The 15,454-nt window shown below is 48.3% G+C and overlaps 3 protein-coding genes across 3 annotated transcripts; 2 read left to right on the top strand and 1 right to left on the bottom strand.

Annotated features, from left to right (window-relative positions):
* Window positions 1-1,109: 1,109 nt before the first annotated feature.
* Window positions 1,110-3,455, top strand: dph5 (diphthamide biosynthesis 5; the record flags this gene model as incomplete). Its single annotated transcript, XM_027288187.1, has 6 exons — window positions 1,110-1,240; window positions 1,581-1,689; window positions 2,212-2,332; window positions 2,459-2,498; window positions 2,659-2,762; window positions 3,083-3,455. Coding segments are annotated over 6 exons (738 nt in total), but the record flags the coding sequence as incomplete, so codon positions are not given.
* On the bottom strand, window positions 3,453-8,448 carry slc30a7 (solute carrier family 30 member 7). The gene is made up of 9 exons (XM_027288089.1): window positions 8,313-8,448; window positions 8,037-8,124; window positions 7,525-7,654; window positions 6,158-6,334; window positions 5,905-5,949; window positions 5,140-5,275; window positions 4,377-4,467; window positions 4,137-4,286; window positions 3,453-4,034 (listed from the first exon to the last, which is right to left on the bottom strand). The coding sequence occupies exons 1-9, from the start codon at window positions 8,396-8,398 to the stop codon at window positions 3,987-3,989; spliced, it is 951 nt and encodes a 316-aa protein (XP_027143890.1). The 5' UTR covers window positions 8,399-8,448; the 3' UTR covers window positions 3,453-3,986.
* Window positions 8,449-12,264: 3,816 nt separating this feature from the next.
* On the top strand, window positions 12,265-15,188 carry LOC109142856 (protein mel-28-like). The gene has a single exon (XM_019277811.2). The coding sequence runs from the start codon at window positions 14,069-14,071 to the stop codon at window positions 14,858-14,860; it is 792 nt and encodes a 263-aa protein (XP_019133356.1). The 5' UTR covers window positions 12,265-14,068; the 3' UTR covers window positions 14,861-15,188.
* The last annotated feature ends 266 nt before the right edge of the window (window positions 15,189-15,454 follow it).

Raw genomic sequence — 15,454 nt, forward strand, 5'->3', positions numbered from 1 at the left:
AAAGAAATGTGAATTGCCCTCACAAGAGGAGTTAATAGTGGCCCTCAACAGAGGAGTTAATTAGTTATTTAGCCCTCACAAGATGTTAATTGCCCTCACAGAGGAGTTAATTAGTTGCCCTCACAGAGGTGTTAGTTTGGCCCTCCACAGAGTTAGTTGCCCAAGATGTTGCCCTACAGGGAGTTTAGTTTGCCCTCACAGGAGGTGGTTAGTTTGCCCTCACAGAGGGTGGTTTATTGCCCGCACAGAGAAGTGTTAGTTAGTTGCCTCACAGAGTTATTAGTTCCTAGAGAGGTGTGAAGTTAGTTGCCCCTCACAGAGGTGTTAGTTCCACAGATGTGGTTAATCCCTCACAAAGGTTGAGTTAGTTTGTCTTTTGCCCCTCCTTTGCCCCTCCACAGCAGGTGTTACTCTGATTGAGGGCAACTAACTAACTCCTCTGTGAGGGCAACTTACACCTCTGTGAGGGCAACTAACATCTCTGTGAGGGCAACTAACTAACTCCTCTGTGAGGGCAACTAACTAACTCCTCTGTGTGGGGGCAAACTTAACTAAACTCCTCTGTGAGGGCACGAAATACCATCTGTGAGGGCAACTAACTAACTCCTCTGTGAGGGCAACTTACACCTCTGTGAGGGCAACTAACACCTCTGTGTTGGGCAACCTAACTACCTCCTCTGTGAGGGCAACTAACTAACACTCTCTGTGAGGGCAACTAACTAACTCTCTGTGAGGGCAACTAACATCTCTGTGAGGGCAAATAACTAACTCCTCTGTGAGGGCAACTAACTAACTCCTCTGTGAGGGCAACTAACACCTCTGTGAGGGCAACTAACTAACTCCTCTGTGAGGGCAACTAACATCTCTGTGAGGGCAACTAACATCTCTGTGAGGGCAACTAACTAACTCCTCTGTGTGGGGCAACTAAACTAACTCCTCTGTGAGGGGCAACTAACTAACTCCTCTGTGAGGGGCAACTAACTAACTCCTCTGTGTGGGGCAACTAACTAACTAATCTTAAGTTAATAATTACCTCCCCCTCCCCCTCCTCTCCTGCCCCCCCCCCCCGTTTCCCCCCCCCCCCCCCCCCCCGTCTTCCCCTCCCCCCTCCTCAGGAGGAGTTCTATGGGAAGGAGCTGCTCCTGGCGGACCGGGATCTGGTCGAGCAGGGAGCTGATGACATCCTGAAGGACGCTGATGTCACTGACGTGGCGTTCCTGGTGGTGGGCGACCCGTTTGGGTGAGTCATGCTGTCCGTGTATGAGGAGGTTCTCTGAGGTTCTGCTGAGTCGGCACGGGTCGACGTGACCACAGAACATCTCCGGCCCAATTCTGTACATTCCTCTGTGAGTTAATAACAGAGCGCCGAGCGAGCAGCTCGCTGTGCTGACGTCCGTCATGTCAGCATGAAGAAGAGCTGCTGGTTCTGGTTCTGAAGAGGCTGACAGAGCTCGAGTGACCTGTCTGTCTGTCTGTCTATGTCATATATGTTATGTTTTGTTAGAAACGTGATGGTATATATGTTATATCATATGACTTATTTTATATATATAATATGTCCTATGTTTCCACGCCTGCAGAGCGACCACCCACAGTGACCTGGTCCTCAGAGCAGTGAATGCTGGGATACCGTACAGAGTCATCCATAACGCCTCGGTCCTGAACGCCGTGGGCTGCTGCGGCCTGCAGGTACGTCTCACCTGTGCATGTTCATGTTATATGTGTGTTAGATTTTGTATGAGCACATTGTTCTGTTCAGTTGCGACCTGCTCAGACAAACGGCGTTCCAGTGGCGTCTGCCTGACAGTCTGGACTCTGGGCACACCCCCCGCTGAGTGTCCCATCTGCTCATTAAAGTCAGCTCATCAATAACGGACCTGTCACAGCAGCCAATCAGAGCGCAGGACCCAGCTGCCCACACACACACACACATTAGCATTAATGCTAACAGAGTGAGCGGCGTCTCCACTGGGAGGTCGTTAATATGCTAATGAGAGGTGGGATATGTAAATGAGCTCCACTGGGAGTCAATCCCATCAGCCCCAGCTGTCTGAAGGCCCGCCCCCTGATCACATGACCCTTTGACCACAACGACAAAAAATCTGAGAAATTATCATTTAAATATTTTGTCATCAGTTTGTTTTAGAGCTCTGATACACAACTACATACGTGTGTGTGTGTGTGTGTGTGTGTGTGTGTGTGTGTGTGTAGTTGTATAACTTCGGGGAAACGGTGTCGTTGGTGTTCTGGACGGACTCGTGGAGACCCGAGAGCTTCTACGACAAAATCTGTAAAAACAGAAACGCTGGACTACACACACTCTGTCTGCTGGGTGAGAGACACACACACACACACACACACACACACACACACACACAGTCTGCTGGGACAGACACTCCTGTGGGGGGCTGGTAAAGTGTGTGTACTTTGTGTGTACTGAATGTTTTTTTCTCTGCAGACATCAAAGTCAAAGAGCAGAGTGTGGAGAACATGATGAGGTCAGAACCAGAACCAGGTCCTGACGTCTGTAACAGCTCTCAGCTGATGATGTCACTGCCTCGTTATGTTAATTATTAAAAATTAATTTATTCACTGATTCCTCTGAGCAGAACCAATCAGAAGCTTCAGATCAATGATCAGTCTGATCGTCTGTTTCAGGGGGAAGAAGATCTACGAGCCGCCTCGCTTCATGACGGTCGCTCAGGCCGCCGATCAGCTGATCCAGATCATCGAGAGGAGGAGGGGTGAGGGGGCGGAGCTCGGTGAGTCAGCTGTCACCTGATTGGCTCAACAAATCTCACATTGTCTCACACACATCATCATAAGATAGAAACTCCACACGCCAAAGTCATGTGACCATAACTCATCTGAAACTGTCCAATCAGAGTGCAGGTGATGCTGACCACTTCCTGTTGGTGATGTCACAAGCTAACTGTCGAAGTCTGTACTGACCAATCACTGCAGAGATGCTGATGTGTCATAGAAGCTCATGTTTGTGATTGGCTGCTGGGACTGACATGCCCCCCCCCCTCCGCAAAGAGCCAATCAGCTCTTCTCAGACTAGTCCTGTTGTCTCCACCAGGTGTGACGGAAGACACGGTGTGCGTGGGCGTGGCCAGGCTCGGCGCTGAAGACCAGGTGATCCGCACCGCAACGTTACGGCAGCTGGTGTCATGTGACCTCGGCGGTCCACTCCATTCGCTGGTCGTCACCGGTCGACTCCACCCGCTGGAGGTGGACATGCTGCGAGTGAACGAAGAACCAAACGCACTGACGCACCTGCACATGGTCGACAGCTCCACCTACTGCTCCTAACACCTGTCACAAACCGGGCCGGGTCAGAATCTTCAGAGACATCCTCAAAGACTGTTTGTTTGGTGAACACTGATCTGTGGAAACATTGAATTCTGGGAAAGTGTCTGCTGTGATGTCATCAATAAAAATGAGATCAATGATTGGAATTATTTATTACAGTTTGAAAAAAGACTTAACCACCGACTGGTCACATGGTCTGGTCACATGGTCTGGTCACATGGTTTGGCACGTTAAAACAAAGTGACATCACACACACTCACACCACGGACCAATCAGCTGGCAGCAGTCTGGTCCCAACGATGATGTCACAGGACGGGGGAGGGGCATCCGCACAGGAAACGGGCTCAGATTGTCTCTGATTCATGATGAAGGCACTTACCCAGAATGCTTTGCTCCAGTCTACACAGAGCAGCTGTGTGTGGGGGGGGTGGGGTCACATGGCCCGCCATCATCGACAGGTAAGATTAAAAAAGGGGGGGGGGGGGGGGGGGGTGGGGGGGGGGGGGGGGGGGGGCAGGGCATGTATTGGGCGAGAGCATCATGGGAGGTCACAGTCAAGTTCTCACTCCCTCATCAGGTCTCAGTCTAACCCTGATCAGGGCGGGGTCAGAGGTCACCTGCAGCAGCAGACTGAAGGTGATTGGTCCCAGGTGTTCAGAGGAGGCGAGCCTCTACATGGCGGCCGTTTCAGTTTGAACATAGAGCTGTCGGACTCCGGCCTGCAGACGACACGTGATGACACATTACCACGGATACCACATATACTAGGATTACTGCTACCTGTTCAGGTACCTGTGTGAGAGTGTGGTGCGTTCAGGTACCTGTGTAAAGATGTGATGGGTCTGGCTGAGGATCCAGCGGGCGTCGGCGTCGGGGGCGACCAGCAGCTTGAGCGTTCCGATGTAAACGTCCGTACACAGAGTCCAGAAGTGAGGCTCCTGCAGGTTGTACACTCCCTGCAGCTGTTGCACCTGAACACATCACACCGATGATTCGACCCCGCCCCCTGACATAACTAAACACACCAGGTGACGCCGGGGTTTAGTGTGGCGTGATCTTACCCTTTGATAACACTCTGGCAGGGCGTGGTCCAGTGACGGTGGAGTCCTCTGCATCAGGATCCCAATGGACTCTTTCAGTAAGGGCACGACGCTGAGGGTCAAAGGTCAGAGAACACACGCAACACCAACGAGGTTACACAGCAACACAGAGACTCAAAATCTGTTTTTTTAGGACTGAAGTAAGTCTGAAGTGTAGTCTGACTGTAGTTTAGTGGGTCTGTAGTCTGACTGTTGTCTGTCTGTAGTCTGACTGTTGTCTGTCTGTAGCTTGGTGTCTCAGTGTGTGGAGTTGAGCAGTTTCTTGGTGCAGTTGTGGTGGTGTAACGTGACGCCTGTGGTCGGGGGCCTCGGCTGACCTCAGCTCTGCTGACTGTTTAATCTGCAGCTGCGTTCACTTCCAGCCTATCAAACCACATCACCATTTATCACCGGGGCTTCTGGGAAATCTGACCACTGCGTTTACATCCAGCGGGCCAGACGAGGCTGGACCATCCAGAACCATTTCCAGGTCCATTCCGGTGGTTTGGCTCAGTGGAGCCCATTTAGTCCTGATTACGCATTCTTTACATGAGTGGAAACATTTTCCAAAGACCCGTCAGGTTCAGAAGGATCTCCTTCTTCCAGGCAGACCTGGTTTCAGTTTGGTTCTCTGGGATCGGTTCTTGTTTACTTTAGTTAAGTACCAAACTGTCAGCAGTAAGTTCAGGGGCGCTCAAACTTTTTTTCACGGGTTCAGACAGACGAAGAGCGTCACCTGACTCACCTGACTCCTATGAGGAGGGCGATCAGCATGGAGCAGATCGGGTCAGCAATCATCAGGTCGTATTTCTGCATCAGCAGAGCCGAGATGATCACACCGACACTGCCCAGAGTGTCAGCGATGATGTGAAGCAGCACACCTATCACACACACACACACACACACACACACACACAGGAAGTGTTGATTTATGACTGTTTTATATCTTAGTTTCTTTTCTTTGATGAAATTCTCTCTTCCATCATTCAGTCAGCTTCACTCTATACATACATATACATATAATATATGTACATGTATCTGTGCTGCTGTTCATTGTTGATCTGTGATGAACTTCTCTGCAGCAGAGTAACTCTGGCTCTTCTTCATGAGACACTTGATCAGAGTGTTTGATGAAGACACTTCATCTGGACTGACTGACCTTCATGTCTTAAGAGTAACGATGGACTGTCGTCTGTTAATTCAGGTGACGACCTCATGAAGCTGACTGAAGTGTGAGCAAGGCTTCAACAAAGAAAAGAATAGAAAATATAAAACAAACATTCATTCAACGTTAGTTCAACATTTTTTTGATGTTATCAGAGTTTGTGCTGGCTGTGATGGTGTGTTAGCGCCCCCCAGAGGACAGAGCACCTTGATTTTGATTTTAGGATTCAGTTCATTCATGATGCATCATGAAAACATCTGAGTCACTTCTGATTGTTTGTTGTTAATAAAATATTTGTAGATGATGAAGTTGATCCTGAACAACACGTCATGTGATCTGGCTCACCCTGAAGGATCTGTTTACTGGAACCTTTCCCCGTGTGCAGTTCATCTGCAAGTCAACAACAGAGGACAGACATGTTAACTTTACACTGAAACCATACGTGACAAATGGAGGACAAAGACTAATGTCCAACAAGTCCCCCAACAAGTCCCCCAACACGTCCCCCAACAAGTCTCCCAAGTCCCAACACGTCCCCTAACACATCCCCCAACACGTCTTCCAACACATCCACGTTCATTCTTCACTGCAGACTCACCATGACAAGGTGGCTCGTCATGTGCGCCATGACTGTGTCCGTGTCCGCCATGACTGTGTCCGTGTCCATCATGACTGTGTCCGTGTCCATCATGACTGTGTCTGTCTGCACGTTTGTTATGGTGGTCGTGTCCATGATTCAGACTGCCGTTGAACAGAGAATGACTGTGACCGTGACCTGAGAGAGACAGAGGTTACAGTGAGAGGCTTTGCTAAACCACACTCTTTTACTAAGCTGCAGTGAGGTTTAAGTAAGCTGCAGTGAGGTTTAACCAAGCTGCAGTGAGGTTTAACCAAGCTGCAGTGAGGTTTAAGTAAGCTGTAGTAAGGTTCTATAAACTTCAGTGAGGTTTAAGTAAGCTACAGTAAGGTTTAAGTAAGCTGCAGTGAGGTTCTACAAACTGCAGTGAGGTTTAAGTAAGCTGCAGTGAGGTTTAAGTAGGCTGCAGTGAGGTTTAAGTAGGCTGCAGTGAGGTTTAAGTAATCTGCAGTGAGGTTTAAGTAAGCTGCAGTGAGGTTTAAGTAAGCTGCAGTGAGGTTTAAGTAAGCTGCAGTGAGGTTTAAGTAAACTGCAGTGAGGTTTAGGTAAGCTGCTGTGAGGTTTAACCAAGCTGCTGTGAGGTTTAACCAAGCTGCAGTGAGGTTTAAGTAAGCTGCAGTGAGGTTTAAGTAGGCTGCAGTGAGGTTTAAGTAAGCTACAGTAAGGTTTAACCAAGCTGCAGTGAGGTTTAACCAAGCTACAGTAAGGTTTAACCAAGCTGCAGTGAGGTTTAACCAAGCTGCAGTGAGGTTTAAGTAATCTGCAGTGAGGTTTAAGTAGGCTGCAGTGAGGTTTAAGTAAGCTGCAGTGAGATTTAAGTAAGCTGCAGTGAGGTTTAAGTAAGCTGCAGTGAGGTTTAAGTAAGCTGCAGTGAGGTTTAAGTAAGCTGCAGTGAGGTTCTATAAACTGCAGTGAGGTTTAAGTAAGCTGCAGTGAGGTTCTATAAGCTGCAGTGAGGTTTAAGTAAGCTGCAGTGAGGTTCTATAAGCTGCAGTGAGGTTTAAGTAAGCTGCAGTGAGGTTCTATAAGCTGCAGTGAGGTTTAAGTAAGCTGCAGTGAGGTTCTATAAGCTGCAGTGAGGTTTAAGTAAGCTGCAGTGAGGTTCTATAAGCTGCAGTGAGGTTTAAGTAAGCTGCAGTGAGGTTCTATAAGCTGCAGTGAGGTTTAAGTAAGCTGCAGTGAGGTTCTATAAGCTGCAGTGAGGTTCTACAAACTGCAGTGAGGTTTAAGTGAGCTGCAGTGAGGTTTAAGTAAGCTGCCATGAGGTTCTATAAACTGCAGCGATGTTCTACACACATCAATAAGGTTCCATGTTCTGCAGATAGTACCTCCCTCTCCATGAGAGTGTCCGTGGCCTCCATGCTGGAACACAAATATCCCGACCAGGTTGACGAGCAGACCGGCCACAGAGACAGGAAGCAACCGCTCGTGGTGAACGTCAGGTGGTTCAAGAGCTCTCTGACAGGAAGACATACAGATAGAGAGACAGGTTCATACAGAGAGACAGACAGGTTCATACAGAGAGAGAGACAGGTTCATACAGAGAGAGAGACAGGTTCATACAGAGAGAGAGACAGGTTCATACAGAGAGAGAGATAGAGAGAGAGACAGGTTCATACAGAGAGACAGACAGGTTCATACAGAGAGAGAGACAGGTTCATACAGAGAGAGATAGAGAGACAGGTTCATACAGAGAGAGAGAGATACAGGTTCATACAGAGAGAGAGAGATACAGGTTCATACAGAGAGAGAGAGATACAGGTTCATACAAAGAGAGAGATACAGGTTCATACAGAGAGTGAGGGGTTCACAGAGAGAGACAGACAGGTGTGTGTGTTACCTCGACTCCTTCAGAGAAGATGAAGAACGCGGTGAAGATGAGGAAGAGTCCGTTAACGAAGCCGGCCAGAACCTCGGCTCTGACGTACCTGAACCAGAAAGAACAGGAAGTCAGTGATCAGCTGAGTGATGATGTCACACAGGATGATGATGATGGTGATGATGATGGTGATGGTGGTGATGATGTGATGATGATGATGATGATGATGATGATGGTGGTGATGATGATGATGATATGATGATGATGATGGTGGTGATGATGTGATGAAGGTCTCACCCGTAGGAGAAGCTGTCGTTGGATCTCCACCTGGAGATGACGGAGGCTGCCAGTCCGGCCAGCAGAGCGGTGCAGTCAAAGAACATGTGGAAGGAGTCTGAGATCAGACCGAGGCTGCAACACACACACACACACACACACACACACACACACACAGTGTGTAAGATGATCTGTCCACAGTAAACTGAACTTTAATATTTAAACTAGAAATTAATTAAAAGAGCTTCAGAAGTCTGCTGTACACACCACACACACTACCACCCACCACACACACACCACACCACCACACACACCACCACCATCACCACACACAGACACTACCCACTAACAACACACACAAACACACACACACACACACACACACTCACACAGACAGACACCAGACAGACAGACAGCACATCTCTCACACACACACCCACTCTCTCTCTCACACACACCACACACACACCCCACACCACACACACCCACACACACACACACACACCACACACACACACACACCACACAACTCTCTCCACACACACCACACACACACCCACACACTCTCTCCTCCACCACACACACACACACACACACACACACACACACACCTCTCTCTCACACACCCCCCACTCTCTCACACACCCTTCTCTCTCTCACACACCACTCTCTCTCTCTCACCACACCACACACACACAACACACCACTCTCACACCACACACACACTCTCACACCAACACACTCTCTCACACACATACCGTGGCACCAACAGCTGATGCTAACAGTGCTGCTAACAGTTAGCCACCTTTGCCTCCAGATGCCGTAGGTGAGCTCCACGAAGGCGAACGACAGGTTGAGGCAGAGGAAGACAAGAAGAAAAAGTTCCGGGACGTCTTATCGGCGAGGATCGACCTGAAACCAGCAGTAACCGTCAGAACCTTCCAGAACCGTCCGAACAGCCGGACCACGGAGCCGGACAGCCCGTCTGACGGCCCCGTTCACCCCCAGCAGCCCGCACTGACCCGGTCCACTGACCCGGTCCACTGACCGGTCCACAGCTGCAGACCCGGTACCGGCTCACACACTCTCCGGTACCGGTCTGTAGGCTAACCGGTTAGCATCAGGCTAGCCTCCGTTAGCTCCGCTGTTAGCTCCGTTAGCAGCTCGCAGCGCGGACTCACCTGAACCATCCGGACATCTGAGCAGCAGGTTGAACTTGGCGGGTTTGTACTCATCGTCTTTGACAGATAAAGGTAACATCTTCTCACCGACACACCACACACACACACACCCTCCGCGGACTTAGCTACGGTGGCTAACTGTTAACTTCGGTGTGGGGTGGTTTCACAATAACAGCGTTAGTGATGACGACATCACGGCGACGGTTCCGACAGACTAAAAAACATGAACCCCACTGTGACTGTTCACGACTGATCACAATGATCACAGACTGACAGACTGTCCAGACTGTTCAAGATGTTCCGGCTCAGCCTGATTCAGAACCAGGACTGATCACGACTGACAGGGACGTCACGATGACAGATGTTTCACGACTGATCACAGACCGACTCACAGAACTGACAGAGTTCACCGCCCGTCTACAGACTGACAGACTGTCACAGATGCTGCAGAATGCCAGCGACTGTTCAAGACTATAACGAGCATGATGACAGACTGATCGACAGACCTGACAGCCTGTTACCGATGACAGACTGATCACAGACTGATACAGACTGTTCACGACTGATCACGACTGACAGACGTTCACCGACTGATGACGACTGACAGACTGTCAAAGACTGACAGACTGTTCACAGACCTGATCCGCAAGACTGATGAAGACTGTTCAAAGACTGATCACAGACTGCTCCCAGCCTGATACAGACTGACACCGATGCCCGAGCTTCACAGACTGATGCACGACTTGATCCACAGAATGAACAGACTGTCACAGACTGATCACAGACTGATCCACAGATTGACAGACTGCTGACAGACTGATCACAGGACTGACAGACTCGATTCACAGACTGATCACAGAATGATCACAGACTGACAGACTGTTCACAGACTGATCACAGACTGAAGCAGATGATCACAGGACTGATCACAGACTGACAAGACTGTCACAGACTGATGCACAGACTGATCACAGACTGACAGACTGAGTCACAGACGACCGAATCACAGACTGTACAGACTGACAGATGATCACAGACTGACAGACTACTCCACGACTGACAGATTGATGACAGACTGATCACACAGACTGTCAAGGACTTCACGATGCCAGACTGTCACAGACTGAACAGACTGAACGACTGATCACAGACTGATCACGGACTGATCAGACTGACGACTGATCACGGACTGACAGATACACAGATGAACAGACTGATCACAGACGACAGCTGATGCCGACGAGACAGGTACTGATGACAGACTGATCACAGACTGATGACAGACTGTACAGAAACACAGACTGGGCACAGATGGATCGACAGACTGACTGACTGATACACAGACTGATCCATGACTGACAGACTGGATGACAGACTGACAGAGATGATGACAGATGATGACAGGGATGACCTACAGACTGACAGACTGATGAAGACTGATCACAGATGACGAGTGTTCACGGACTGACCCAGACTGATCACAGACCTGATCACAGACTGACAGACTGATCACCGACTGATCAAAGACTGCCACAGATCTGACTACTCAAAAGACTGACAGAGCTGATGACAGACTGACAGACTGATCAACGACTGACAGACTGTCACAGACTGATCACAGACTGTCAAGACTGACAGACTAGACTGACAGACTGATCACAGACTGACAGAAACTAGACTGATCACCGACTGATCACAGTACTGGACCGATGTATACAGACTGATCACAGAAAAACTTGGGAAAAGACTTGATTGCCAGATGTTCCCAAGGATCTGATCACAGATTGACAGGACTGATCCAGACTGACAGGACTGTTCACAGACTATGACAGGACGGAAAGACTGATCACAGACTGATCACAGACTGACAGACTGTTCACAGACTGACAGACTGATCACAGACTGATCACAGACTGACAGACTGATCACAGACTAATCACAGACTGACAGACTGATCACAGACTGACAGAGTGATCACAGACTGACAGACTGATGACAGACTGATCACAGACTGATGACAGACTGTTCACAGACTGATCACAGACTGACAGACGGATGACAGACTGACAGACTGATCACAGACTGATGACGGACTGATGACAGACTGACAGACTGATGACAGACTGATCACAGACTGACAGACTGTTCACAGACTGATCACAGACTGACCACAGACTGACAGACTGTTCAAAGACTGATCACAGACTGATCACAGACTGACAGACTGTTCACAGACTGATGACAGACGGACAGACTGATCACAGACTGATCACAGTCTGACAGACTGAAATACTGATCACAGACTGATCACAGTCTGACAGACTGAAATACTGATCACAGACTCACAGACTGACAGACTGTTCACAGACTGATCACAGACTGACAGACTGATCACAGACTGATGACAGACTGATCACAGACTGACAGACTGATCACAGACTGATCACAGACTGAAAGACTGATGACAGATTGACAGACTGATGACAGACTGATGACAGACTGACAGACTGATCACAGACTGACAGCCTGTTCACAGACTGATCACAGACTGTTCACAGACTGATCACAGACTGACAGACTGATCACAGACTGAAGACAGACTGACAGACTGATCACAGACTGATGACAGACTGATCACAGACTGATTACAGACTGACAGACTGACAGACTGATCACAGACTGATCACAGACTCACAGACTGATCACAGACTCACAGACTGATCACAGACTGATCACAGACTGATGACAGACTGATCACAGACTGATCACAGACTGATCACAGACTGATGACAGACTGATCACAGACTGATCACAGACTGACAGACTGATCACAGACTGATGACAGACTGTTTACAGACTGATCACAGAGAACTTAGCTCAGTTCACATTTCACCACATGTTCTGCAAGAAACTCAGTTCATTAGTTGTTGTTGTTGTTACAATAATCATTTTGAATCTGAATGAAGTCATTTTATTTTTAATGTGTTACATCAAAATTAAACGTTTCATCATAGTATTGGTGTAGCTGTTTAATTTCTAAATAAAATCAGGTCGTTTCCTTGTTGAGTTGTAGCTGTGCTGAGTGAGCAGCAGGTGGCGTCAGTGCTCTGTGTGTGTGTTTGTTGACTCTGCTTGTTTGAGGAAAAAGATCAGATTTTAAAGTGTCTCCACTGAAGCTTCACATCATGAACACATCAATCCACTTTATTCATATAGCACGATTCTTAGCAAACACAAGGTTTGCAAAGTGCTGCACAACAAGATAATACACAAATAGATAACACACATGATGCATCACATGACCTCAGTCTGTTAATAAATGCTGATGTTTCATTTGAAAACAAACTGAAAATAAAATCAGTCAGAATGAAAAATGAAAATATCAAATTGTTGATAAGAACAGAAAGTTCAGACCAGGACAAAGACCAGACCTTTCCTGTTACCTGCCCCGGTTCTTTTCCTGGTCCAAGTCCTTGATAAGGACTAAAACCAACACAAGAAACAGGACCAAGACCAGGACCAAGATCAGGACCAGGAACAAGACCAAGACCACTGAGTGTTTCATCAGAAGCTTTACTGACAGACTCAGCACAGACGTGTCATCTGATGATGAGCTCTGAACTTTTCTACCTCTTTTGTTTTTTCGTTTCTTTCTGTTGTTTTTCTTTGTCACATCGACACTTTAAGGAATTGTGACTTTACCTTACAATACTTTTTATATCATGCCACTTTAACCTTCAGTACTTGTTTTTGCACATTGTCTGTTGTTAGTTTTGTGTATTGTGTAGGTGATGAGATACTTCTGTCTGTTCGTTGTGTTTTGCCCTTTCTACTTTAATTATATTGTATATCACACTCTGCTGTGGGATGAATAAAGTATAATCTAATCTAATCTAATGTGATGATGATGAAGATGAAGCTGGTCTTTGACACATCGTAGTCTCTCGGGTCCGGCAGGATCCTCGTCAGGGAAACAGAGTTGGTCTTCTCCTCGTGTGGCTTGACAGGAAATACCATCAGATTAAAATGACGAGACGCAGCAGAACGCTCTGTCCTCTTCTACACAACAGAGGTCGGAGTTCACGGAGGCCCAGCAGGACCGTGAACGCCACACGGAGGACAAACAGCAGCTGGAGTGTCATTAATCAGCAGATTGAGCTGAATGTGCATCGAACGCCTCGCACGGACGGGAACACTTGAGAGGTCCGTTTGACCTCCGACCTTTCAGGTCATTAACGAGCGGACGCATTAATCTCCTTTACAAACTAAATTTAACCTAAAAAGAACCTTCAGAGAACGCTTTCTGAGACTGATCCTCATTCGCTGTCTCTTCACGCTTCACACCTCACATCTGAAGCCCTCCGGTCTCCATGACGACGAGCCAAGGAGCCAATCAACTGTGAGCTGCAGACAGAGTGCAGCGGCACATTTAATGAATCCATTCACAGCCCAGAGTGAACGAGTCCAACAGAGACCAGAGGGGTCCACCAGAGACCAGAGGGGTCCAAACACAGATGGGACAAGTCCAAACAGAGACCAGAGGGGTCTACCAGAGACCAGAGGGGTCCAACAGAGACCAGAGGGGTCCAAACACAGATGGGACAAGTCCAAACAGAGACCAGAGGGGTCTACCAGAGACCAGAGAAGTCCAACAGAGACCAGAGGGGTCCGAAAACAGATTGGACAAGTCCAACAGAGACCAGAGGAGTCCAAACAGAGACCAGAGGGGTCCAACAGAGACCAGAGGGGTCCAAACAAAGACGGGACAAGTCCAACAGAGACCAGAGGGGTCCAACAGAAACCAGAGGGGTCCAAACAGAGATGGGACGAGTCCAACAGAGACCAGAGGGGTTCACCAGAGACCAGAGGAGTCCAAACAGAGACCAGAGGGGTCCAACAGAGACCAGAGGGGTCCAAACAGAGACCAGAGGGGTCCGAACAGAGACCAGAGGGGTCCAAACACAGATGGGACGAGTCCGACAGAGACCAGAGGAGTCCAACAGAGACCAGAGAGGTCCAAACAAAAACCAGAGGGGTCCAAACAGAGACCAGAGGGGTCCAACAGAGACCAGAGGGGTCCAAACAGACGGGACGAGTCCAACAGAGACCAGAGGGGTCAAAACACAGATGGGACTAGTCCAACAGAGACCCAAGGGGTCCAACAAAGACCAGAGGAGTCCAACAGAGACAGGACAAGTCCAACAGAGACGAGAGGGGTCCAACAGAGATCAGAGGAGTCCAAACACAGGCGGAACAAGTCCAACAGAGACCAGAGGGGTCCAAACACAGGCGGGACGAGTCCAACAGAGACCAGAGGGGTCCAAGAGAGACTGGACAGGTCCAACAGAGATTATAGATAGATTAAAAATAGATGGATTTAGATTATAAACACAGTTTATGGAGGAATGTGCATAATGTTTAACAAAGGTTCCCCCGGGGGGTCATGGGTCACGGATTCCCCTCTCTGAACTCCCAGGATTCAGCTCAGTCTTTCTCTGAGTGTTTGAACAGTTAAAGGGTTAAAGTCTGAGAGAAGACAAACAGCAGCGTGGGTGTCACCATGGTTACCCGCTGAGACATCCTGAAGACTTCCAGTAAACAGAATCTGAAACTAGAACTCAGAACAGAACAAACAGAACAAAACACAGAACACACACACACAGAACACACAACACACAGAACTCACAGAACAGAACACACAACACACAGAACAGAACACACAGAACAGACAGAATACAGAACAGAACACACATAACATATAGAACACAACACACAGAACAGAACACACATAACAGACAGAATACAGAACAGAACACACATAACATATAGAACACAACACACAGAACAGAACACACAGAACAGAACAAAGAACACACAGAACAGAGAACACACAGAACAGAGAACACACAGAACAGAACAGAGAACACACAGAGAACAATACGATCTGAATCACAAGAAGCAGAAATGTAATCATGTTCCAAC

This window comes from Larimichthys crocea, chromosome XIV (assembly GCF_000972845.2).
Source record: "Larimichthys crocea isolate SSNF chromosome XIV, L_crocea_2.0, whole genome shotgun sequence".
NCBI lineage: Eukaryota > Metazoa > Chordata > Actinopteri > Sciaenidae > Larimichthys > Larimichthys crocea.